General features: G+C 37.9%; 1 protein-coding gene across 4 annotated transcripts in view; it reads left to right on the top strand.

The window, feature by feature from the left end:
* Positions 1 to 24,649, top strand: part of AKT3 (AKT serine/threonine kinase 3) — a 306,189-nt gene that overhangs the window by 202,060 nt on the left and 79,480 nt on the right. For all 4 annotated transcript variants that reach the window (XM_027046228.2, XM_053209310.1, XM_053209311.1 and 1 more), the window contains 2 exons: positions 10,168 to 10,233; positions 11,556 to 11,624. In XM_027046228.2, coding sequence (XP_026902029.1) covers positions 10,168 to 10,233; positions 11,556 to 11,624 — 135 coding nt within the window. The remainder of the gene's footprint in view (positions 1 to 10,167; positions 10,234 to 11,555; positions 11,625 to 24,649) is intronic.

The following is a 24,649-nucleotide window of genomic DNA, read 5'->3' as shown; positions in this document are numbered from 1 at the left end:
AAGTTGCCAAGACCAATGTCCAGGAGCTTTTTCCTTATGTTTTCTTCTAAGATTTTTATGGTTTCAGGTCTTAGAGTTGTCTTTAACCTATTTTGAGTTAATTTTTGTGACTAGTGTAAGATAGAGGTCCATTTTCTTTTTTTTTTTTTTTAATTTTTTTAAATCTTTATTTTTGAGAGAGGGAGAGAGAGCATGAGCAGGGGAGGGGCAGAGAGAGAGGGAGACACAGAATCTGAAGCAGGCTCCAGGCTCTGAGCTGTCAGCACAGAGCCTAACATCAGGCCCAAAGTCCTGAACCGAGAGATCATGACCTGAGCCAGTCGGACCAACTGAGCCACCCAGGTGCCCCAATGGAGGTCCATTTTCATTGCTTTGACCATAGTGTTTTGTTTACTATACTGTTTTGCTTACTATAGCATTGGAATATAGTTTGAGATAAAGAAGTGTGAAGCACCCAGCTTTGTTCTTTTTCAAGATTGCTTTGGCTTTTAGGGTCTTTTTTGGCTACAAACAAATTTGAGGATAGTTTTTTAGTGCCACTGGAATTTTGATAGGAATTGCGTTGAATCTGTGTATATCACTTTGGGTGGTGTGGACATTTTCACAATATTAATGTTTCCAATCCAAGAACACAGAGTATATTTCCATTTGTTTATGTGTTCTTCAGTTTCTTTTGTCAATTCCAGTAGTTTCCAGTGCACGGGTCTTTCACTTCCTTGGTTAAATCTGCTCCAAAGTATTTTATTCTTTTTGATGCAGTGGCAAATAGGGTTGCTTTCTTCCGTTTCTCTTTCAGATAGTTTATTGTTAAGTGAATAGAAATGCAGTGGATTTTTTGTGTGTTGGTTTGGTATCCTGTAACTTTACTGAATTCATTTATGAATCCTAACAGCTTTTTGGTGGAGTCTTTAGGGTTTACTGTGTATATATAACATCATGTAATCTGCAAAAGATAATTTTACCTTTCCCCCCTCATTTGTATGCTCCCTCTCTCACCCACCTTCCTTCCCTCCAAACTATTGTGGCTAGTAACTCCAGTACTGTGTTGATTAGAAGTGCTGACAGTGAGTGTCTGTCTTGTTTCTGATGTTAGAGGAAAGACTTTTAACTTTTCACCACTGAGTATGGGCTTATCATACGTGGTCTTCATTATGTTGAGGTACATTGCTTTTATACCTGGTTTATTGAGAGTTTTTATTATGAAAGGATATTTATTTTTGTCAGATATGTTTTGGCACCTGTGGAAATGATCATGATCATATGCTTTTTATCTTTTATTAATGTGCTGTATATCACACTTACTGAATTGTGTTGAATCATCTTTGCATCTCAGGGATAAATCCCAGTTGATCATGGTGTATAATCCTTTTAATGTGCTCTTGAATTAGGGTTGCTGGTATTTTGTTGAGGATTTTTGCATGTATATTCATCAGAAGTGTTGGCCTATAGTTTTCTTTTCTTGAGGTGTTTTGTCTGGCTTGGGTATGAGAAATGCTAGCCCCATAAAACAAGTTTAAACATGTTCCTTCCTCTTCAATTCTGGAAGAGTTTGAGAAAGACTGATATTAATTCTTCTTTAAATGTTTGATAGAATTCTCCAATGAAACCATCTGCTTTTGAGCTTTTATTTGTAGGGAGATTTTTGATTCCTAATTTAAACTTTTGCTCATTACTGCTCTGTTCAGATTTTCTATTCATGAGTCAGTCTTGAGAAGTTGTATGTTTCTAGGATTTATCCATTTCTTCTGAGGTATCTAATATTTTGGTGATAATTGTTTATAATAGTCTGTTATGATTCTTATATTTTTGTTGTATCAGTTGTAATGTCTCCTCTTTCATTTATAATTTTATTAGAGTCATCTTTTTTTATCTTAGTGTCACTAAACACTTGTCAATTTTTTTATCTTTTTAAAGAACCAATTCTTAGTTTCATTGATTTTTTTTCCCCATTGTCCTTCTAGTCTCTATTTCACTTCTCTAATCTTAATTATTCCCTTCTTTCTACTAACTTTGGGTTCAATGTGTTCTTTTTTTAATTCCTTAAGGTGTAAATTTAGATTGTTTATTTGAGATCTTTATTTATTCTTAATGTAAGAAACTTACGACTATTAACTTGTCTCTTAGAATTGCTTTTGCTGTGTTCCGTAAGTGTTGGTGTGTTGTGTTTCTATTTCATTTATTTCAAGATTTTTAAACTTTCCCTTTTGATTTCTTCTTTGACCAGTTGCTTAATCTGAAGTATTTTGTTTAATTTCCATGTATTTGTGAATTTTCCAGCTTTCTTCCTATAATTCGTTTTTAGTTTCTTACTGTATTGGTTGGAAAAGATACTTGATATGGATAGCTTTTCTTAAGTTTGTTAAGAATTGTTTTGTGACCTAATAAATGATTAATCCTGGAGAATGTTCAATGTGTGCTTGAGAAGAATGTGCATTATCATGCTACTATTGGATGGAATGTTCTATATCTGTTTGTTAGCTCCATTTGGCTAAAGTATAGTTCAAGTCCATGATTTCCTTATTGATTTTCTATCAGGATGGTCTGTCCATTGATGGGATCTATCCCATATCCAAAGTGGGATATTTGAGTTCCCTACTACTTTCATATTGTTGTCTGTTTCAGTCTTCAGATTTGCTCATAATTATATATATTTATAACTATTACAGCCTCTTCATGAGCAGACCCTTATATCATTATATAAAGATCTTCTTTAAAAAAAAAAAAAAGATCTTTGGCTCTCACTACAGCTTTTGACTTAAGTCTCTTTTGTTTGCATAGGTAGAGCTACCACTGCTCTTTTTGCCTAGAGCATCTTTTTCATCCCTTCACTTTTCAGCCCGGGAGCTTAAAGCTGAAGTGCTGCTCCTTTAGGTAGCATACTTGGATCTTGGTTTTTTAACTTACTCAGCCCCTCTGTGTCTTTTAATTGGCGAATTCAAACCCTTTGCATTTATCTTTTTTTTTTCAACGTTTATTTATTTTTTGGGACAGAGAGAGACAGAGCATGAACAGGGGAGGGGCAGAGAGAGAGGGAGACACAGAATCGGAAACAGGCTCCAGGCTCCCGAGCCATCAGCCCAGAGCCTGACGTAGGGCTCGAACTCACGGACCGCGAGATCGTGACCTGGCCGAAGTCGGACACTTAACCGACTGCGCCACCCAGGCGCCCCTGAACCCTTTGCATTTAAAGTAATTATTAATAGTTCAAGACTTGACTGTCACCATTTTGTGTATTGCTTTCTAATTATTTTGTAGTTTTTGTCCTTTCTTGCTTGCTTGCTTTTTTGTGAATTGATGGTTTTTTGTAGTGGTATGTATACTTTGATTCTTTTCTCTATTTGTGAATCTGTTACAATTTTTGGCTTTGTGATTACCACGATGGTCATAATACTGTTGTAACAGTCTGTTTCAAGCTGATAACAGCTTCAATTGATTGGAAAAAGTTCTACACATGTACTTGCTCCTCCCAACATTTTATGTTATTGACGTCCAAATTTACCTGTGTCCAGTAGCAAAATACTGTAGCTATAATTATTTTTAACTCATTTGTCTTTAAAGTGTATGCTAGTGGCCAAGGTGATTTACACACTTCAGTTGAAGCATTAGAGTGTTTTGAATTTGACTTTATATTTACCTTTTCCAGTGAATTTTATCCTTTTGTATGTTTTCATGTTACTAATTAGCAGCCTTTCATTTCAGCTTGAAGAACTTTGTTTAGCATTTCATGTAAGACAGTCTAGTTGTGGTGAATTCCCTCAGCTTTTGTTTTTCTGGGAAAGTCTTTGTCTCTCCTTCATTTCTGAAGGACCACTTTACTGGGTAAAGTATTCCTAGTTAGGAGGTTTTTTTCTTTCGTCACTTGGAATATATCCTCCCACTGTCTCTTGGCCTGCAAGGTTTCTGCTCAGAAACTTCACTGAGAGCCTGATTGGGGTTCCCATGTATTTGATGAATACATTTTTTTCTCGCTGCTTTCAAAATTCTCTTTGTCTTTGATTTTTGAGAGCTTGATTGTAATGTGTCTCAATAAAGATCTCTTTTGGTGGAATCTCCTTGGGTATCTTTGAGCTTTGTGGACCTGAATGGCCATATCTCTCCCCAGATTTGGGACATTTTTGACTGTTACTTCTTTAGATAAGTCTTCTATCCCTTCCTCTCTCTCTCTTCTCCTGCTGGGACTCCCACATGTGAATATTGTTTCACTTGGTGGTATCCCATAATCACATAGGCTTCCTTCACTTTTTCATTCTCACATCTTTTTTTCTCCTCTAACTGGATAATGTCAAGAGGTCTGTCTTCAAGTTTCTCCCGCTTAATTGAGCCTGATTTATAGCTCTCTATTGCATTTTTTCATTTTGTTCTTAATATTCTTCAGCTCGCAAATTTTTGTTTAGTTCTTTTATATGATCTGTATCTTTGTTGAACTTCTGGTTTTGTTCATGTATTGTCTTTCTGAGTTCATTGAATTATTTCTCTGTTTTCTTGAATCTTGCTGAACTTCTCTATTTTTAATTCTTGATAGAGATCAAGTCCATTTCTTTGGTGTCAGTTACTGGAAAATTATTGTGTACCTTTGGAGGTGTCCTGTTTTCTTCCTTTTTTGTGTGTTTCTAATGTCTTTGTGTTGCTATCTGAGCATTTGAAGGAGTGGCCATCTGTCCCAGCCTTTTTGGACTGGCTTCTGTGAGTACACCAGCTGGATGTGGCCCAGTGTCTGGTTGCTGGGAGGGTACAGCCAAGTAGTCCCCATGCAGCTCTGTCAGCTGAGACCAACATCAGTGAAGATTGTGGGTGTTTTCCATGGCCAAGCCTGTAGAGATCCCATGGGTGTTACTGGTGGGTAGGGCTACTGGGGCTGAAGGTAGCTGGGGTCCTCCCATTCTTTTTTTTTTTTTTAATGTTTATTTCTTTATTTTGAGGGAGAGAGAGCAAGTTGGGGAGGGGCAAAGACAGAGGGAGAGAGGGAATCCCAAGGAAGCTCCATGCTGCCAGCGCAGAGCCCAAACATGAGGCAGGATCTCAGGAACCTTAGATCATGACCTGAGCTGATATCAAGACTCAGATGCTTAACCAACCGAATCACCCAGGCACCCCCTCCTGTTCTTTTTTGCCTGTGAGAGGAAGTTCTAGCCAAGGAAATCCCTTCTGGTACGAGGTGTGATGTGCTGGCACTGGGTGTCCACAGAGCTGGTGTCCCGGGATCTGGTGCACACAGAGCTGGATCTTGGAGCACAGGTGTATGTGGGGTGGCGCTGGTGTCTGGGATGCCGGTATGTGCACGTTTCCTGTGGAACTGGGGCCTGGGTCTCTAGGGATCGCCAAGGGGACTCAGGACCGGGGTGGAGAGGGACGCAGCAGTAGCTGGATCGCTAGGATGTCAGAGTGCAGTGGTGCCTTCGGACCCAACAGCAGCAGGGCCTCCTTTGTGGATGGTCAGTCACAAACCCACCTTGCCCCAGCAATGTTGGGTCAAGTCGCAACTTTAAGTTCAGGGAGCGGGTCACAGAGCCCCCAGGTGCCAGTGCGGTGCTGGTGGGACAGAGCCCTGACTCAGGACCCGAGGACCCAGGGGTGGTCCATGCCATGACAGGTCAGAGCCATGACTCGGGGCCCTGTGGCAGCGGGCAGAGCAGTCACAGCGCCACTTCTGTTTGGTCAGAGCCTCAACCTGGGACCCCCAGGCCAGGGTGCGGAGCAGCAGCAGTGCTGCACTGGTTTTTGCAGGGCAGAGCCCAGACCCAGGATCAGGGGTGAGGTCGGAGCAGCGGCAGCTCAGCCCCTTACGACTGACTGGTCAGTGGGGCTGGGTCCTGGGGGTCCAGGGGGCAGTTAGTGGGGCTGGGCCCTGGGGGTGGGGACAGGAGCATCAAGGACAAAGTATCAAATGACAGCACTTGAGAACGGAGACGTAGTGTTCATAGGCCGCAGAGGACCACCTGTGCTTTGCTTTTCTCCATCAGGGTGACAAGTGGGCAAGAAAGAGAGTAGAGATAGTAATGAAGGAAGAGCGCGAAGACAGTGTGGCCCCCAGAGAGTGGGAGGGCGTGAGCAGGCTCATCTGGGCAGAAACCAAGTTTGCAGAAGAGGGGAAGTTAGGACCCCAGATTTAGAGCTTGAGAAGTGTGATGTGTTTCCTATGGAAAGAAATGTATAGATTGCTAACACATGGCGTCAAGACAGAGAACAAGTAAATAACAATTGCTGGCCTTCACTGCAGGTTAATCGAGAGTAAGTGAGGCAGGGTGCAGGCTTCTCTGCCCCCTTGTCCCTGTTTCCTGCTCACCCCTCGCCTCCAGGTGTTTGCTGTTGCTCTGGTGGGGGGCGGAAGTGGTTCCGATGGGCGTATGTTGATGTCAACTGGCTACAGCCTTGTGTTCAGGGTGGAGAAAGTCACCATGAACGGACTTCAAGTGTCGGGTTACGTAGACACTGGGCTGTGTGAACGGGAGGCGGCGGCGCGTGGAGTAGAAGTGACTGGAACGTTGGCCTCACACATGCCATCAGTATTGCTTGTCGCACCTGCAGCCCCGGTGCCTCCGTTTCTGCCTGCAGGGTGGGAGTAATCAAGCCTACTATGTTGCTGAGTTAGTGCAGGGATTGAAGGATCTGAAACCCTTGGTGTCCCAGATCTTCTTTTTCTCCCCTTCTCTGCCACTTCCTACCCCTCACCCCCACAAAGCACCCAACCTCCACACAACAGGAGGTACAGGGTGGGGGGGGGGGGGAAGATGAAGGCGGAAGCTGAGACCACGTGTAGTAGAAGGGAGTGATAAATCAGAGACGATTGGGAACTTAAATGTGAGGAAGGAGGGCTGTTCTCTGCCTCACATCCTCCAAGAAATCAAAGCCCATTCCTGTGAGAGAAACTAGACTTAAAAACTCATTAGTATTTTACCGGGGATGAATATACATGGAACTGTATTTCAGCAGCTTTTTCACGAAAACATTCTACTTCTGTTGCACACCCAAGCATGTTTAGCGCTTTTTCATTTATAGTCCTGATCAACGAGTGGATTTTTTAAAAGGCATCACATTGTTTTAGTCACTAAGTTTTATCGCTGTTATTTTTAACTTTTTGTTTTGACATGTTGCTTTTAACTGTAATTAAAAATTATTGGCATCTGTGTTTACTTTTTAGCTTGTGCCTACCTTATCTTCATAGCAGAAACTAATTAGTATGTGAAATACAGTACTATTAAATCTGCATTAAGAGGGAAGAATTCTAATCTGATCGTATGTAAAATATGGCAGAAAATACATTTTAATATTTTTGCAAGATGCGTACATGGTATTAATTGCATTTCCATTCTCCTGACAAAGAAATCTTGTTTTAGCATTTGTTTCCGTACATCTTTACTTGCTCCTTTGGGGTGGTTAGTTAGGCAAATTGCAGAACTTAGAAAAAACTAATCTTCTGTCTTGAAACTTACTGATTTAGGAAAATAACTATTGTATGTGCTGGGCTTGTTTTAAAAAGCAGAATGAACTCCCCTCTGGAAATACTTTCTGAAGCACTAGGATGTCTTTTCTGGTTCCAGATGGGTTTCATACTTACCTTTTTGTAGTCTTTTCCTGGCTCTCTGCCTCCGATCACTTTGCAATCCTACAGCATAACCTGCAAATGGTATCTTTTCTGTGAATCTCCTTCTGACTGCCTGTAAAGAGGTGTGTTGTTTTTTTTTTAATTCACCCTCATGTTGAAGGCAGGTATTTTTTGGATTATTGCTGCTAATTTTATATCTTGAAAAGATTTTAAAACTGTCCCCTTTTCTCCTGTTCCTGCTGCTACCATAGTAGCCTAAGGCATCCTCATTTCTCTCTTGGAATACTGTTGTTGTCCCTTGGTTTATCCCTCCTTTTTGTTTGTTTGTTTTGTTTTGTTTTTGAGAGAGAGAAAAAGTGAGTGGGGGGGGCAGAGGGGGAGAGAGAGAATCTTAATCAGGCTCCTTGCTTTGGAGATTTGGGCGGGGGGGGGGGGGGTCCATCTCACAACTGTGAGATCATGACCTGAGCAGAAATCAAGAGTCGGACACTTAACCAACCTAGCACCCAGGGGTCCCCATCCTTCCTATTTTTTGTGTCCTTCTGCTCAGCGGAGCCTGAGTAAACTTTTAAAATAGAAATCAGATTATATCACCCTGCCTGCCCCCCACATCAACATATTACCCAACTTATATACTCCCCCAGTAATGTTAGTTTTCCTTATTTACCCCATTTATGGAGTAATTTTTTTTTAATATTCCTTATCAGGCTTAGTAATTATTATTAAATTGGATATTTACCCATCTGTTATGCCTTCTCCACTAGCCTGTAGCTCCATGACTCCCAAGTCCCTATGCTAGGGACTGTGGGTGTAGAAATCAGTAAGTTATGGTATCATTTCTGCTTCCGATTTATTTTGTATTAAAATGTGTGCTATTCTTATTTAGAAATTCTAGTATGATATGACAGAGGCTTTCAGATTTTTTTTTAAACCACTTTATACCTGCACTGTTACTATCATTTAGTAACTGCCCACCAGGGATTTTGTTTTTTAGTGAATGAATTTGGGTCTGTATGTCACAGAGTATCCACTTGCCTAATGCTTCATTATATATTTCATGTTTCATTATGTGATGCTCATAAATTGCAGTCACCCTCTTCTCTGCTTTTTTCCCCACTAACATTGATCACCATCTGTGTAGGGAGACTGAAAGTTCCCTGAGGGCAGGGATCCTTGTCTTTGTACCGTTTTCAGGGTACAGAACAAGCCCAGAATACATTTGTTGCATATTTTTGGAAGGGATGAGTGATTGAATAAATGAAGTTTCACACCCCTGATGACTGGAATTTATTCCTGTGATAAACAGTTGAGTTCAACCAACATTTATTAAGTGTCTGCTGTGTACTAATCATTATGCTAGGGGCTGTAGGTGTGGAAATCAGTAAGTTATGGTATCATTTCTGCTTCTGATTTATTTTGTATTATTCTGATTTGTCTAAAAATTATAGTATGATATGACAGGCTTTCAGATTGAGCACTAAAGCTTGATTCTTATCAAACAGATACGAGGGATGTTTTGTTTCACTAGATTTGAGCACTGTGTTATTAATTACACTGGCCTTGTTCAGACATGACTGGTCCCGCCCTCTTGGAATGGCTTTGGGATCTTAGCATCTTCGATCAATCTATTTCTCATTTCTCTCTGAGGTCTAAGGTCAGATGATAACTAGAATGAGGTGCCCTAATGTTTTGCTCTTCACATCTTACTTCTGATCTAATTGTGATTTGCTGACAGTGTGGAGACATGGATCCGCAAGAGCTTTGTCTAGGATCTTGCTAGAAGCAGAGACCGGAGATGCTGTGTTAGTTTCAGCAGTGATCTTCCTTTCCTTTCTTCTTTAAGATGGTGTTATTTTTGAAATATGAAACATTTTTCCAGTTCTCCATATGTTGAAGAAAATCTCTCCTAGTTCACTTTTGATGTCAAAATGAGATTTATGTACAAAATTGGGGAAATACACTTATTTTTGGTTTGAAATACACCCAGATTTTTTAAATTGTCACCTAAAGTAGGTTGTGACTTTTTTTTTTAAGAAGCAAGTTAAAAAGCCACATGCAAAAAAGATAACAATTTTTATATTCTGTTTCTATTTCTAAAATGTATAGTTGAAAATTAAATCTTAATGTGTATATTCTGTGTTCCTATTTTTGGTAACTGATTTTTCTTTTAAGTAGGAGACTTATAGATTCTGTGATCTTTCCTAAAATATATCCTTTCTATCCCCCTGAATAAAATATATTACGAACTTGGAAATAATAACGACTCCATGCCTAAATATTAGCTGCTAAGGCATTACCTTCAAGGGAAAAGGTTTAGCTATTTAATCATCTGTGTCCCTGATAACTTTTTGGTGGTTTTTGTATCATTATCAGTATATTTTGATTAAGCCTGACTGAGTTTATATGGTTCATTATACTTTGCAGCCATCTGATTTAAATAAGTAATTGGATGTTTTTGAAGGAGGTTTGGAGGAAAAGCCCAGCAATAAAGGACACATGTCATTGTCTTTTCAGATCTTTTTCTGCCTCTGGGTTTAACCTCTTTGGCTCGTAGAGAAATAGCGAAAATTTTATATCCCTGGTGCTTAGTACATATATTAAAGGTTTGCCTTTTTCTTTTGTAGGATGAAGTGGCACACACTCTCACTGAGAGCAGAGTGTTAAAGAACACTAGACACCCCTTTTTAACAGTAAGTGGCTGAAGGGCAGATGTTATAATCATAACATTTTAAATTTAAGGGAGTTGTGCAAAAACTAAGCCATGAAAAATAACATTTTAAATAAAATTCATTTAGGTATGCCATTTTCTTTGTGGGAAGACTAGAAGTTTTGTTTCTTTGAAATTACTGCAGTGTGTGGATTAAGTTTACGATATGTATGCATTTGTACTCCATTATTTTTTTTTTGAGACTTTTTTTTCCCCTCATGAATTTCACTGCCTTAAAAACAAAAACAAAAACAAAAACAAAAACAAATTACTCCAGAGCAAATATACGTAGAGCACTGAGAAAATGGTAGACTTAAAAGAATTTCTTAGTGTTAAATGTAAGGATTTTGTTTCCTTTGTCTGTTGGCTTCTGATAAATATTTAAATGATCAAGCAGCATTCTCTTCAAATATGAAAGGCAGATATCTTTACTGGATATTTTTTATAGAAATTGAGACTTCTTTTAGGTATAGAGTACTCTCAGAAACACAGGAAGACAATACACATTAAATTAAAGGTAGGATAAGTCATGATGTATTTTCTTGATTGGACAAAGTATAAACTATGAGTTATTTATATGCATGTTACTTGTTTTGAAAGAAACTGATTTTTTTTTCAGTCCTGTTCTTAGATTGTAATAGAGACATAATTTGCCAAGTTTCTGTATGTTCTTGGTTCTGATGACATGTATTAAGATTAAAAATAACAGGTAGACATACAAGAGGGAGAACATTTTAAAGATTTAGCATTATGTAAAGTAGGAATTTCCAGATACCTAGACTTACTTTGTTCATTGCTGGGTGTATATTGTCCAGTATATTAAGATAGCTCTAAAGTTCTGCTGTCTTTATAACTTACACAATTATGTGAACCAACTCTGTTGAATTCAGTCATGTTTTGTACCCAGTATGCAAATAGTGAAACTATATTAGAAGCCTGAACATAACTACTCTAGCTGTATTTTTGAGTCTTCCTTGCTCTAAGGTTACATGGGTGGGAACTTCGGGCACTAATACAGTTTCAAATAGACGGCACAGTAGATGGAGAGTTGCTCGTCAAAATTATTAAGTGTGTTTTTACTTAAAATTTTAATTTTAATTTTCCCCTAACAATATCCAATGCTGATCTAAATAGAATTTGTTTTATGTTCCTCAGAACTCTTGCTTACACACTCTTAAGGAGTAGGTAGATTCTTAAGGGCAAGAACATTTCATCCAGCAAGCTTACTGTTTCTAAGTGTTCTATTTTGGTATTGTTATAAGAATACTGGATTATAATGTAACATTTTTTCTTTTTCATTTCAAGTCCTTGAAATATTCCTTCCAGACAAAAGACCGTTTGTGTTTTGTGATGGAATATGTTAATGGGGGAGAGGTGAGTCAAGAAGTCAATCCAGCATATGCATGGTAGTATTGTCATCCTTTTTAAAAATTATTTAAAATAGAAGTTATGATGTAACCATTCTGTACTTTGCTGTGGAGATATGTGTAGCTCTTTCTCCTGTGGAGTAGATGGGAACTGAAAATTTTCTAATGAAATGTAATGGTCACTTTTTAAAAACTATTTTCATATATTAGAAAGCTTACTCATATTCTTTTTCTTCCTATATTTTGTAAGTGTAAAATATTTTATCACTTGTACAAGTTTTGAAATCATGTTTTTTAATTTTGGAAACTGGAAATACAGGGTTTTTAAAGCTTTTTACAACGTTGTTCCTCAAGTGTTTGTTAACCTTAGAAAAGATAATTTAACCAATTTTGAACTCGGTTTAACAGTACTCCATAGTCTCATCCTGGCTGAGTTTCCTCTTCATTTACATAGGAGTTAGAGTAACCTTGACTGCATTTGAAGAGATTCAAAGGGTCAGGGTGCCTGGGTGGCTCCGTGGGTTAAGCATCTGGCTCTGGATTTCGGCTCAGGCCATGATCTTGTGGTTCATAGGATCAAGCCCCGTGTTGGGCCCTGCACTGATAGCATGGAACCTGCTTGGGATTCTCTGTCTCTCTGTCTCTCTGTCTCTCTGTCTCTCTCTCTCTCTCTCCCTCTCCCTCTTCCTCTCCCTCCCTCCCTCATCTCTCTGCCCCGCTCCAACTCTCACTCTCTGTATCTCTCAAAATAAATAAATAAATAAACGAACATTTTTTAAAATTATTAAAAAAAAAAACAGATTTGAAAGGCTTTTGTAGTTTTTAAGAGAAATGCAGTCTTAGTGGTACATTTCACCTATTCCTTTATTCCCTGTCCTTTCTCCTCTGTATTTTTGATCAAAATCAACGTGAGGGAAAATTTCAATTTACTGGAATAGCTAACTGGAAATACTTACACTGTGGATTTTCTAAAACAAACTTAATTATTAAATAGGGAATTTGTCTCACAGACCTTAAAATAGTCTTATTTTTCCAAAATAAATGGATTAAATATCCCCTATAGAATATTTTCTCCTGTAGAATTATCTGACTTGTAGGAATTAGTTCATTGCAAAATTCATTCATTCATTTGGGAAACACATTTTAAATACCAGGCAGTGTGGGTTTATCAGAATGTGTGAAGACATCATCTTTCTATGAAGGAGCTTACATTTTATCATAGAAGTGTATTATAAATTAGAATGTATAGTGAAAGACCTATAAAAGTGCTAATAAAGTCATATTAGAAAATCCTTTATGGGGTTTTCTAATTTAGGGCAGATCTTTAATGCTTAATGAGACTTCAGCAGGAAACTGATTTGAGAAGATTCCGCAAGCAGAGGGATCATGTGAGCAGAGTTACCAGGATGAGCACAGGGCCAGAAGAACTTGAGTAGTTGGATGAGAAAACCCAGGCATGCGGTCACATGTTATCTGGGAAAATACAAAGAAAATGAATGTCATGGCATTGTGCAAGATCGGTACATGTTCATGACCAATTATTTAGTCGTGGGTAGAAAGAGAGGTATCAGAAGTGGCTTTTGGTTGGAATCAGGGAGAACTAATATAGTGAAATTACAGAGAATGTGTTGAGGGCAAGATTATAAATTTGATTTTGAAAAGGGTTTTCCTAAGGTTCCTAGGAAATGAGTATGTGGAAATAGCATGGAAATCTCACCGAGGATAAAGAAGGGGTCAGAACTATGGATACAGGTTTGGGAGCCGATTGTATAAATGTTATAATTTAAGTTATGAGGGTGGCTGTTTCCCATTTCATGGGAAATTAAGTTGATGAGATGTTTGTGTAGTATCTATCAAAATAAAAAGTGCTTATATTCTTAGAGCACTTACACTTCCAGTAATTTATCCACATACATATTCACAGATATACCACAGAATGGAATTTGGATAAATACATTCAGTGCAGCATTCATAGTACCTTTGGTAAGGAGACTGCCGTATCCGTGCAGTGGAATACTTTATATCCATTAAAAAGAACGAGGCAGCTCAATATGGGCTGATAGAGAACAAGTTCTAAGATACATTATGAAGTGAAAGAAACACGGTGCAGAGTATAAAGCATGCCACCACTGTAATGGTTTAACGAAGGCAGGACCGTGTGTATGTGATACGCATTTTTATAGATGCGTCGACTCTCTCTGAAATTATACACTGGGCATTAGTGTGTACCTTTGGGAAGATAAACCGAGTGACTGGGGACCAGGTGGGAGGACTTATTTCTCAATTATGTGTTCTTCAGCAGCTTTTGTATTTGGTGCTACAAATAAACATTATGTATTTAAAAAATGAAGGAGGGAAGTTAGGCAGGCAGGCAGATGGATGGATTGATAGATGACCAGGGAAGACAATGTTGGGAAAATGTTAAACTCTACAAACAAAAACTTGGAGAACTACTCTTTCACAGTATCATGTATTTACATCTATTATAACAATTACCAAGTTGTTTTATAACTAACCTATTTACTTTTATATATTTCCTACTAGACTCTGAGCTGGTCAAATGCCAGCAACTTACTCACTACCTAGCATGAGTAGGAACCTGACAGATATTTACTGAATGGTTTGAATGAATAAATAAGTGAAAAGGATAAATAAATCCTCTCCAGGAACAGGGATCAACAGGGATTTTTAAACTGGAAACTGCTGAGAAGTAGGAAGAAAAATAGAAAGTAATGTACAATGTAGTTTATTTTGGCCAAAAACTTGAAAGTGTTTCTTCAGGAGGGAGTATCTTTGAGTGTATTTATAAAATATATGTATTTTTTGAGGCTTTGTGCAAGGCACTAGGGTAGGTATGGTGCATAAAATCTGAATTAAACCTTGATCTTCCCCTCAAAGAGTTTGTAGTCATGTGGTGAAGGTACCAAGCCCACACTCAGCTTAGAGTGATAACTATCACCTGTATCAGAAATACAGATGAAGAACCACAGGACTTCACGGGAGGGAGAGGGTTTCGTGTGGTGGGGTGAGGGAAGCTTCGGAGCCTCGGGGAGGGGTGGGGGGGGCTCGCGGCACCCACACTCTAGCATACTTCTGAGATTAATTAACTGATGATTGTCGAAACAATTTTACACACAAAAGCAGATTTTCAGACTAGCCAGATGGTTTTCTTTAGCACTGAAACTCCTACATTATAGCTCTCTTTTTTCGGAATTTCTGTTTTGAGAATGTGTTATAGATAAAGACTGAATTATTTAATGGATTGCAGCAGGTGAACTGATTCTGTATGTGCATGGATAGCAGTTATAGCATTGCCATCTATATAGGTACATTTGGAAAATTTGATTGTATTTATACACTTTTAGTGCAAAGAAAGTTTCTTATTTGTAATTTCCCAGTTTTTCTCTTTTAAGTTATCAAATATACTTTTGAATACGTTTTGAATGTACTTCATAAATACAAATAGTTATTTTGTTCTTGGAACTTAATGTGTTTATTTCTCTTCTTAAATTTATTGTTTCTCTGAAGGAAATCTATGTTCAGTATATCCTTATGGTGAATTATTTAATTTTGGTTTTGCTTTAGGTTCACCATGACACTTAATCTGCCCAGGGATGCTTCCTAGAAATGCAGAAAACTCAATTTCTGTAGAAAAAATATGAAACAGAGTACTTCTGTTTGGAAATAAGGTTGACATAGAGGTAAAGCAAGGGAAGCCGTAAACTCACACAGGCAGGCTGTCCATACCAATACTCACCAATGCGCTGGGAATTATCCAATGGGGAACATCTGGGTGGTAACTAGGAGATGTGGGTAGGAGATGACCGACCTATTGGAAAGCAAGCTCTGGTAAACGTGGTGTTCATGAAACGGCAACATATTCAGACCTCTCTGTATCTCACCTGTGCCCTGAGATGGAGTTCTTTAGTGGGCCTATTGAAATCATCATAACTAGCCCAGTCTTTACTTAATTTGTGTTTCTTGTCTTGATTTTTAATTAGCAGTAGCATCCTTTGAGGCTGTGTTCTGGAATGTTTATCATGAAATATAAATACAACAGTTGAGACATTCTTTTTCTTACTTAACATTTTTGTGAATATATGAACTTCTTTCAGCCTAGTAGACCGCATGGAAATTGAGCATGTTCGTGGCCATGCTTGTTATCTTCCCTGTGTTTGCCAGTATTGTTGAAAGCACTGAATAATCCTGATTATTCAGGAAGTGGATTGTGAGAGGATATCGATTGTAAAAAATCAGCAGGTCTTTATAGGCATATCAGTACAATGGGAATCACATCATAATTGCAGTTAACTTATATGAATTCAAAGCAAAAAGCTCAGCAAAGGACATCATAGAAATAGACAGTAGATAGATCAGTAGGTAGAAAGATAGTAGATAGATAGGAAGGATTTGATGATTCTTCCATTCTTGTTAAGTGTGTTGGCAGTCACCTCAAGATGAGAAATGTAAGTTTGCTGTTCTTTTACTCCATGTTCGTTTCTACTTGCCCTCCATAGAGTTTCATGGGATACAAACCCTAGTGCTTAAAACCACATAGTTTTCAGAAAACATTGTCATTAAGTGCATCATAACTACAGATGTTCATCTAAAGAAATTATGGTACTTTGTTGCTGAAGGAAGAAGTGCTGAGCTTAACTATATTGAGACAGTATGTTGGGTCTCCAGTGTAGTACCTGCCTCAGGAATTTTTCAGGAATGAATTTGATTATACTTGATAATTTATGTATGAACTTCAGAACCTATTCCATTAGAATTCATTTGCCTATTAAATATTTAATGAGCAACTACTATTGACTGGACCTCAGCAGATACACAAATAAGGAAAAACTTGGTACTTTCTTTTAAAAGATGACTCTCTAATTGGGATTATAGACAAGAGAGTGTGTATATACCTAGTAGTGTTATTATTGCCATGATAACATTGATTGCTATGGGAAACAGAGAATGGGCACTTGAATCAGTCTGGAGGAAAGAGGGAAGAGCAAAGGAGAGAATGCCAGAGAAATGCCTTGGGTGGTTGCTATGCTAAGACTTAAGTTGAACTCCAAGTTACATCAGTACAAATGCGAAGGAGGGCATTCCAAACAAGGCAATAGAATGTGTAGAATGTGCAGGAATATGCAAATTCTCCCCCATCTGCCCAGCTACAACACAGGATGGGCAGTGCTAAAGTCCTGCAGAGGAAAGTCAGAAGTGTATGAACAAGTATTCAGTGTCGTATCAGGACAGATCTTCCAAGTAATTTGGGTTTTATCCTGAAGACAGTGAAGCATCGTGGAAGGATTTCTGTAAGAAAATGTTTCAGGAGGAGTACTTGGTAGCAATATGAAGCTTGGACTGAAGAAGACAGAATTGGAAACAGGGAAACTACTTCAGATGAGACTGCATTTAGGTTTTTCGTCATCCAGTTATAAACTGTTAGAGTCATTAATTGAGGTAATATTAGAAGGAATAAAATTCTAGGATTTAAGGACTAAACGGAAAGAGAAAAACATGGCACAGTTTTCCGCTTGTTGCTTGGGGGGACTTGTGTGGATACTGGGCTATTCAAAAAGTCAGGAAACACAGGAAGAGGAATGAGTCCCGGCATGATCATCTTTTATTGGAGGAGCCTGTTGGGGCTAACAAGGAGGTAGAGTTAGGTCAGAGGTACAAATAGGCTTCATCAGCAATGCTGAAACCAAAGAAGGGAAGAAATGTCCGTTGTGAGAAAAATATGTAAAGTTAGGACATTAGTGGCCAAGAATGGTGCCTGGGGATATCAACATGAGAGGTGTTGGCGATGAGAGAAACCTAAGGAGAATCCTGCACAGAAGGAGCCAGACAGGAGAAGCCTGTGAAGCCAAGTATGTATCGAACAGAGTAGAGTGAATCCTGCAAGATAACAGTTGACAAATGTGCTAGGATTGGACATTGACTAGTTCCTAAGCAGAAGCATGGATTCTTCCTTTTTCTTGGGTCGATGTAAGGTGTGAACCTTGGTGATAGGATGGAACGTACAAGAGTTAGTTCAGAGCTCACTAGAACAAGGCTGTGAAAGCGAACTCGGGGCACCTTTGGAAAGCAGCCATCCAGCATCTGGAGAACATACTATGAAAGCCTTCCAGTAATATGACCAGTGACATGCTGCCAACACATCCAAGTCATCTCTTTTTGTAGCTCAGGTATTACCAGAGTTCCGTAAGATTACTTAAAATCTTAAAAAATGAGACAAATAAAAGCAAAAAAAACAACACTGGGATGCCTCTAGTTAGGATTCTTCCCCCAAATCTTATTCGCAGCCATATTTCTTTCCAGACCTCTGTAAATCTCTCTCCAGGCTGGAATTGGAAGTTAAGATATCCGTTAGGGGGTAAAGGACAGTCACTGTGTAGAAATGTTTGTTCACCTGATAAATTCTTCACACCCTTGTGTTTTCTTTGTGTGGATACAGATGAACTGACACTGTGCTCATTGTACACTATATTAATCTCTTTGAAAAAATTCATTTCGTTGTTTGCATAGGACTTTCAGTTTCATGCCAGTCTTGAGATCCTCTCATACTTTAGGTTTTTCATTGTTTGTCTTAAGTGAACCCAAGTCTGTCGTTTCAAATTCACGTGAGGCAGAAGTGCCAACAGTGAGAAATTGTAGTTCTGCTCACTAATTTATGGAGGTGTGATTTGGGTGATTTTTAAATTAAAAGTATCATTTCATATTCATAGCGATGACTTTAAAATTTTTACTGAACTTATGTGTGTATAAATATCTTTAGTGTTAGGAGTCTGGCAAGTTAATTTCTTTGCCCACCATTTTAATTATGAATATATTATGTAGGTTATATCAGAGTTTCATTGCTTTCGTACGATGTGTTTTCAAAAATTCCCAAGCCAAGAAAGATACATTGTAAAATTCACTTTAGCACGTAAAGTTTAAGGCAAAATAAGTTTGGGAATATTTTTAGTATATACTTTAGCATAATTTTATGATATTTCAAGGCTGGCTTCCTACAGTGAATCATTAAACCAATATATCACTGCATCTAAGGTAATAATTCAAAGCCTTCACTGGTTTCAACATCTAAGAGGCTTACTTTCATATCTAGAATCTCACTGGAGAATCTGACTGGAACTGTAGGAACCGATCAGGCATTTGCCTACTTCCACAATTCTTTTCCATGTGGTTATGGCACGGCACGGCATTTTCAAGATAATCAAACTTTGTTTTTGTTTTTAATTTTAATGTTTTATTTATATTTAAGAGAGAAACAGTGTGTGAGTAGGGAACGGGCAGAGAGAGACAGAGACAGAATCTGAAGCAGACTCCAGGCTCCAAGCTGTCAGTACAGAGCCCAATGCGGGGCTCGAACCCACGAACTGCGAGGGTCATGACCTGAGCCAAAGTCAGACACCCAACCGACTGAGCCACCTGGGTGCCCCAGGATAATCAAACTTCTCACACAAAGGTTGGATTACCCAGAGTAAGCATTTCCAAAAAGTGAAAACAGAAGACACAATATACGTACAATTGGAGACCTTGAAGAGAAAACACAGGGCATTGGAACACAATACCTAAACATTAAAAAGTATAATCTCCCTTCCCCCCAAAAAAGTATAATCCCCAAACACAGTATGTAGTCATTTGTGCTCTGCACCTTTCACTTAGCACGTTACTTTTAAAATTCATCAAAATGGTTGCATATATCAGTAGCTTGTTTCTTTTTATGGATTTACTCCATTACATTGTTGTATCATAATGTGCTTGTACAATCACCAGCCGATAGGCATTTGGGTTCTTTGCAGTTTGGGCTCTTATGAAAAATGTTCTTGTGAATATTTCAGTACAAAACTTTATATGGACATTTATTTTTACTTGGGTAAATACCTAGGAATGCTATTTCTGTGTCCTCTGGTGTGTCCAACTTTGTAAGAAACCGCCAAATTTCATTTTACATTTCTGAGATGTTACTCAGCATCATCACCGCGCTTGGCATGGTTAGTCTTTTTAAAATTTTACCCATTTTAGTGAGTGTGGAGTGGTAGCTTGTAGTTTGAATGTGAACTTCCTGAACAACTAATAATATTGAACACCTTTTCCTCTGTTGATTTGCTATTTGGATGTCTTCCTTATTGAAGTATATGCTAAAATATTTTTGGCCACTCTTTAATTGGGTTGTTTGTCTTTTTTAAAATTGAGTAGTCAGAATTCTTCATATATTCTAGATACAAGTGCTATATTATATAGATGTTTTGCAAATATTTTCTCCCAGTCTGTGGTCTGCCTTTTCATTTTTTTTTAATGGCAAATTTTTCTCTCACCCTAACAAACCTCTCATGCCCCTTTACAGTCCGTGCATCCCATCACCCCCTTCCTTGTAACCACTGATACGGTTTCTTACAAGTGTCTTTTGAAGGACAAGACTTTTAAATTAGATGAAATACATCTCATGAGGGTTTTTTGTATATGAGTGGTTTGTGCATTTTATGTTTAAAACATCTTTTCCTCACCCAAGTTAAAAATTTTTCTCCCATGTTTTCTTCTTTTTCCTTTTTAAGTTTATTTATTTGTTTTTGAGGGAGGGAGAGCGAGAGAAAGAGAGAGAGAGAGAAAATGTGCATGAGCAGGGGAGGGACAGAGAGAGAGAGGCAGAGAGGGAATCCCAAGCAGGCTGTGTGCTGTCAGCACAGGAGTCTGACAAGGGGCTTAATCTCATGAACCTCGTGGTCATGACCTGAGCCAAACCTGGAGTCACTTGGATACTTAACTGACTGAGCTACCCAGGTGCGCCACTCCTCCCCAACCCATGTTTTCTTCTAAAAGGGTTAAATGTTTTAGCACTTAAATTTAGGTCTGTGATCCATTTCAAGTTAATTTTTGTATATGGTGCTATATAAGAGTCAGAGTTCTTTTTTTTTTTTTAACAGTTGGATACCTAACTGTTTCAGCATATTTGTTGAAAATGCCATCTTTTTCCCACTAAATTACCCTGCCACCTTTGTCAAAAATCAGTTGACCGTGTACGTGTGGGTTGATACCTGGGCCCCCTGTTTCGTTGCATTGATCTAGATCTATCCATTCTTATCCCTGTCACACTATCGTTAGCATTTTTACTTTAGAGTAAGTGTTAAAATTAGACAGTTTGGGTCTTTCCCTTTTGTTCTTTTAAAAAATTGTTTTTACAACCCTATTTCCTTAACATTTCCATATAAATTATAGAATAATCTTGTTGTTTCTATGTAAAGGTCTCCTGGATTTTAATTGGGATTGTGTTAAATCTGTTGATCAATTTGGAGAGAATTTATGTGTTAATAATAATGTGTTCTGATCCATGAACATGATATATATCTTTCCCATTATTTAGGTTTTCTTTAAATTTTTCAGAAGTATTGTGTAGTTTTTAGTGCATAGGTCTTGAATATTTTTTGTTAAATTTACCCTGAACTGTTTTATGTTTTTGATGTTTTTATAAGTGATTGGTTTGAACTTGCAAATTTGAATTGTTTGTTGATAATATATAGAAATGCAACTGATACTTCTTCCCCTTGAATCTTGCATTCAATTGCTAAAAATATTTTTTGTAAATATGTTGAGATTCTCTGTGTAGATGATCATATCATGTGAGAATAGAGGCAATTTTACTTATTTCTAATCTCATGCATTTTTATTCTTTTTTTTACCATCTAGGACCTCCAGGACAGTGTTAAATAGCATAGTGAGAGCAGACATTCTTGCCTTATACCTGATCTTAGGGTGAAAGCATTCATATTTTCACCAAGAAATATGTTGTTAGCTGTAGGTTTTTCATAGATGCCCTTCATCAAGTTGAAGACATTTTTTTTTTATTCCTACTTTGCTGAGCTTTTTTTAAAAAAATCCTTATAGGATGTAATATTTTGTCAAATGATTTCTCTGTTTCTATTGTGAGGGCCATATGGTTTTTTTTCTTTATTCTGCTAATATACTGCATTTTGTTGTTGAGTTTTTAATGTTAAACCAACTTTGAATTTCTTAGATAAACTCAACTTGGTTGTGAGGTATTATCCTATCCTCTTCATGTGTTGTCAGATCCAGTTTGCAAGATTTTGTTAAGAGTTTTAAATCTTTGTTCCTTTGTAATATTGTTTAGGTCCCTCCTTTTCCCTTCCCCAAGTAATGTCTCTGGGTTTGCATTTGAGATAATGTTGGCCTCTTGAAATGAATTGGGAAGCATTGCTTCCTGTTCTGTTTTCTGGTAGATTTTATCAGTGAAATTTTTGGACCAAGAGTTTTCTTTTTAAGAAGGCTTATAACAATGAATGGTGGAGGGTGGGGAGGAATACATATATATATAAAATAAAATGCATGGATATATTGCCATGCATTTTATTTTTTCTTGAGTGGGCTTTGGTAGTTTATGTGTTTCCAAGAATTTATTCCTTTCATCTAAATTTTTAAGTGTATTTGCTTAATACTGTTTTCTTAAAAAAATTTTTTTTTGATGTTTATTTATTCTTGAGAGAGAGAGCGCCTTAGCGGGGGAATGGCAGAACGAGAGAGGAACATAGAATCTGAAGCAGGCTTCAGGCTCTGAGTTGTCAGCACATAACCCAATGCGGGGCTGAAACTCACAGACTGTGAGATCATGACCTGAGCTGAAAGTCAGATGCTTAACTGACTGAGCCACCCAGGCGCCCCTGCTTAATATTGTTAATGTTCCCTGGTATTGCATCAGTGTCTGGGAGCAGTGGTTCGTGTCTCTCTTTTAATATTTCAACTTGTGTCTTCTCTCTTTATTTCTGATCATTTTTCCTAAAAGTTAATAATTTTTATTGATATTTTAAGCTGTAGTTTTTATTGATTTTTTTCTCTTATTTTTGGGTTATCTATTTCATTGACTTTTGCTCTTTATTATTTCCTTCATTCTGGTTACTGTGGGTTTAATTTGCTTTTCTTATCCTTGTTTCTAATGTGGAAACTTACAGCACTTATTTAAGCCTTTTTTCTTTTCTGATCGAAGTATTTCATGTATAAACTTCCCTGTAGAAACCAATTTTATGTTATGTGTTATATGAATATTTATAGCATATTTTTAATGTTATATAGGTTTTTACATGGTTTTAATGTCTCTTATTCTTTTCCCAAATTTACTAATTTATCAAGTCATGTTTTCTTTGACCAGTGGACTATTTAAAGGTGTATGTTTTCCAAATAAGATTTGTTTATTCATTCAGAAATATTTAGAGGTGCCTGGGTGGCTCAGTTGGTTAAGCATCTAACCTCGGCTCAGGTCATGATCTCATGTTTCGTGCGTTCAACCCTGCGTTGGGCTCTGTGCTGACAGCCCAGAGCCTGGAGCCTGCTTAGGATTCTTTGTTTCCCTCTCTCTGCCCCTCCCTAGCTTGTGTTCTTTCTCAAAAATGAATAAACGTTAGAAGGAAGGGAGGGAGGGAGGGAGGGAGGGAGGGAGGGAGGGAGGAAGGAAGGAAGGAAGGAAGGAAGGAAGGAAGGAAGGAAAAGAAAAATATTTATTGAGTGCTTATTGTGTTCCAGTCTTAGGGTGCACTGGAGTGAGTAAAACAGTCATAAAATAAACCCAACAAATGTATTGTAATAGCACCGAACAGATGCTAGGAGAGGGAATGGAGAACCTACTTCCTATAAATTGAGTTGCCAGGCTTGAGGAAGTTGCACTTAGACTGAGACTTGACTACAAAAAGGATGGGGAAGCAGGTACCGGGGAAGGAGCTGCACGCACGGAGGCTGTGAAGAGAGCAGCTCTGAGATGCGACTGCAGCACATAGCTACGCACTGATCTTTCAGCACAGATGGGTGGCTGTCGTCTTCTCGTTCTGCACCTTGAGAAGCTGCACTCTGTAGTAAGTTCTTTGTCCTATGCAGTTCATACTATGCAATTATGAAGGAGACTCATGAGTGAGATTTCTTCTTAATGGAATAATTTATACATTGACTGTCTCAAATTCATAGGAACTGTAGTTTTAGTGTAATAAATAGATGATATGCCTTAGAGACAGATGACCTAAGTTTGAACTCAGCCCTACCACTTAATAGCTATGGGACGCTAGGTGAATTTTATGCCATCTCTAAGCCTTAGTTTTCTTATTTCTGTGATGCAGATAAGAATCTACCTATTTTATAAGGGGCGTTTTGAGGATTATGCATGTAAGTCACTTAGTACAGTGCCCAGCAAGTAGAGGTATTCGAAAATAATGCCTAATGTGATAATATGGGAATAGTCACTTCAACTTACTATATTTAATCATCTGTAATATGGAGATAACATTATGTAGCTTTTATGATTGTTAGAATGTACTTCCCTGAGTGCTCAAAATGATAATGTTTATTATTTTTATTGTATTGGTATTAGATATATTTCATAAATAGCCCAGATATTTCACATATATCCTAATAAATACAAATATTTTAAAATAATGACCTTGGGAACATTCACCTTTTTAAAAGTATATTTTATTTTCCAAATGAAGAATCTGTTAATATTTAATGTGGTAGAACTGAGCAATCTCTTCTTTATCTTGTTAATGTAGTTTCAATAAAATATTTTCATATAAATTATTTAAATTGTAATAGTATATTGGGAATTTAAAATTAATTTTTAAAAGAATTATTAATTTTTTAAAACTTGTTTTAGAGAGAGAGGGCATAAGCAAGAGGTGGGGGTAGAGAGGGAGAGAGAGAGAATCTCAAGCAGGCTCAATGCTCAGTGTGGAGCCCAACATGGGGCTCGATCCCACAACCCTGGGATCGTGACCTGAGCCGAAATTAAGAGTCAGACACTCAACCAGCTGAGCCACACAGGCATCCCTAAAAGGAAATTATTTTTTGTACTTTTCACATTATTAAGTATTTTCATTATTTGACTTTTAATCCCAGAAAATTTTCTTAACTTGTCTTGCATTACTTCTTTATAACTTGCCCATTTAGGAGCACTTGGATGGCTCAGTTGGTTGAGCATCTGACTTCAGCTCAGATAATGATCTCACAGTTCGTGGGTTCGAGCTCCGTGTCAGACTCTGT

Source organism: Acinonyx jubatus, chromosome E4 (assembly GCF_027475565.1).
Source record: "Acinonyx jubatus isolate Ajub_Pintada_27869175 chromosome E4, VMU_Ajub_asm_v1.0, whole genome shotgun sequence".
Classification (NCBI taxonomy): Eukaryota; Metazoa; Chordata; class Mammalia; order Carnivora; family Felidae; genus Acinonyx; species Acinonyx jubatus.
The sequence above is the reverse complement of the archived record's forward strand: the minus strand, read 5'-3'. Positions and strand labels throughout refer to the sequence as shown.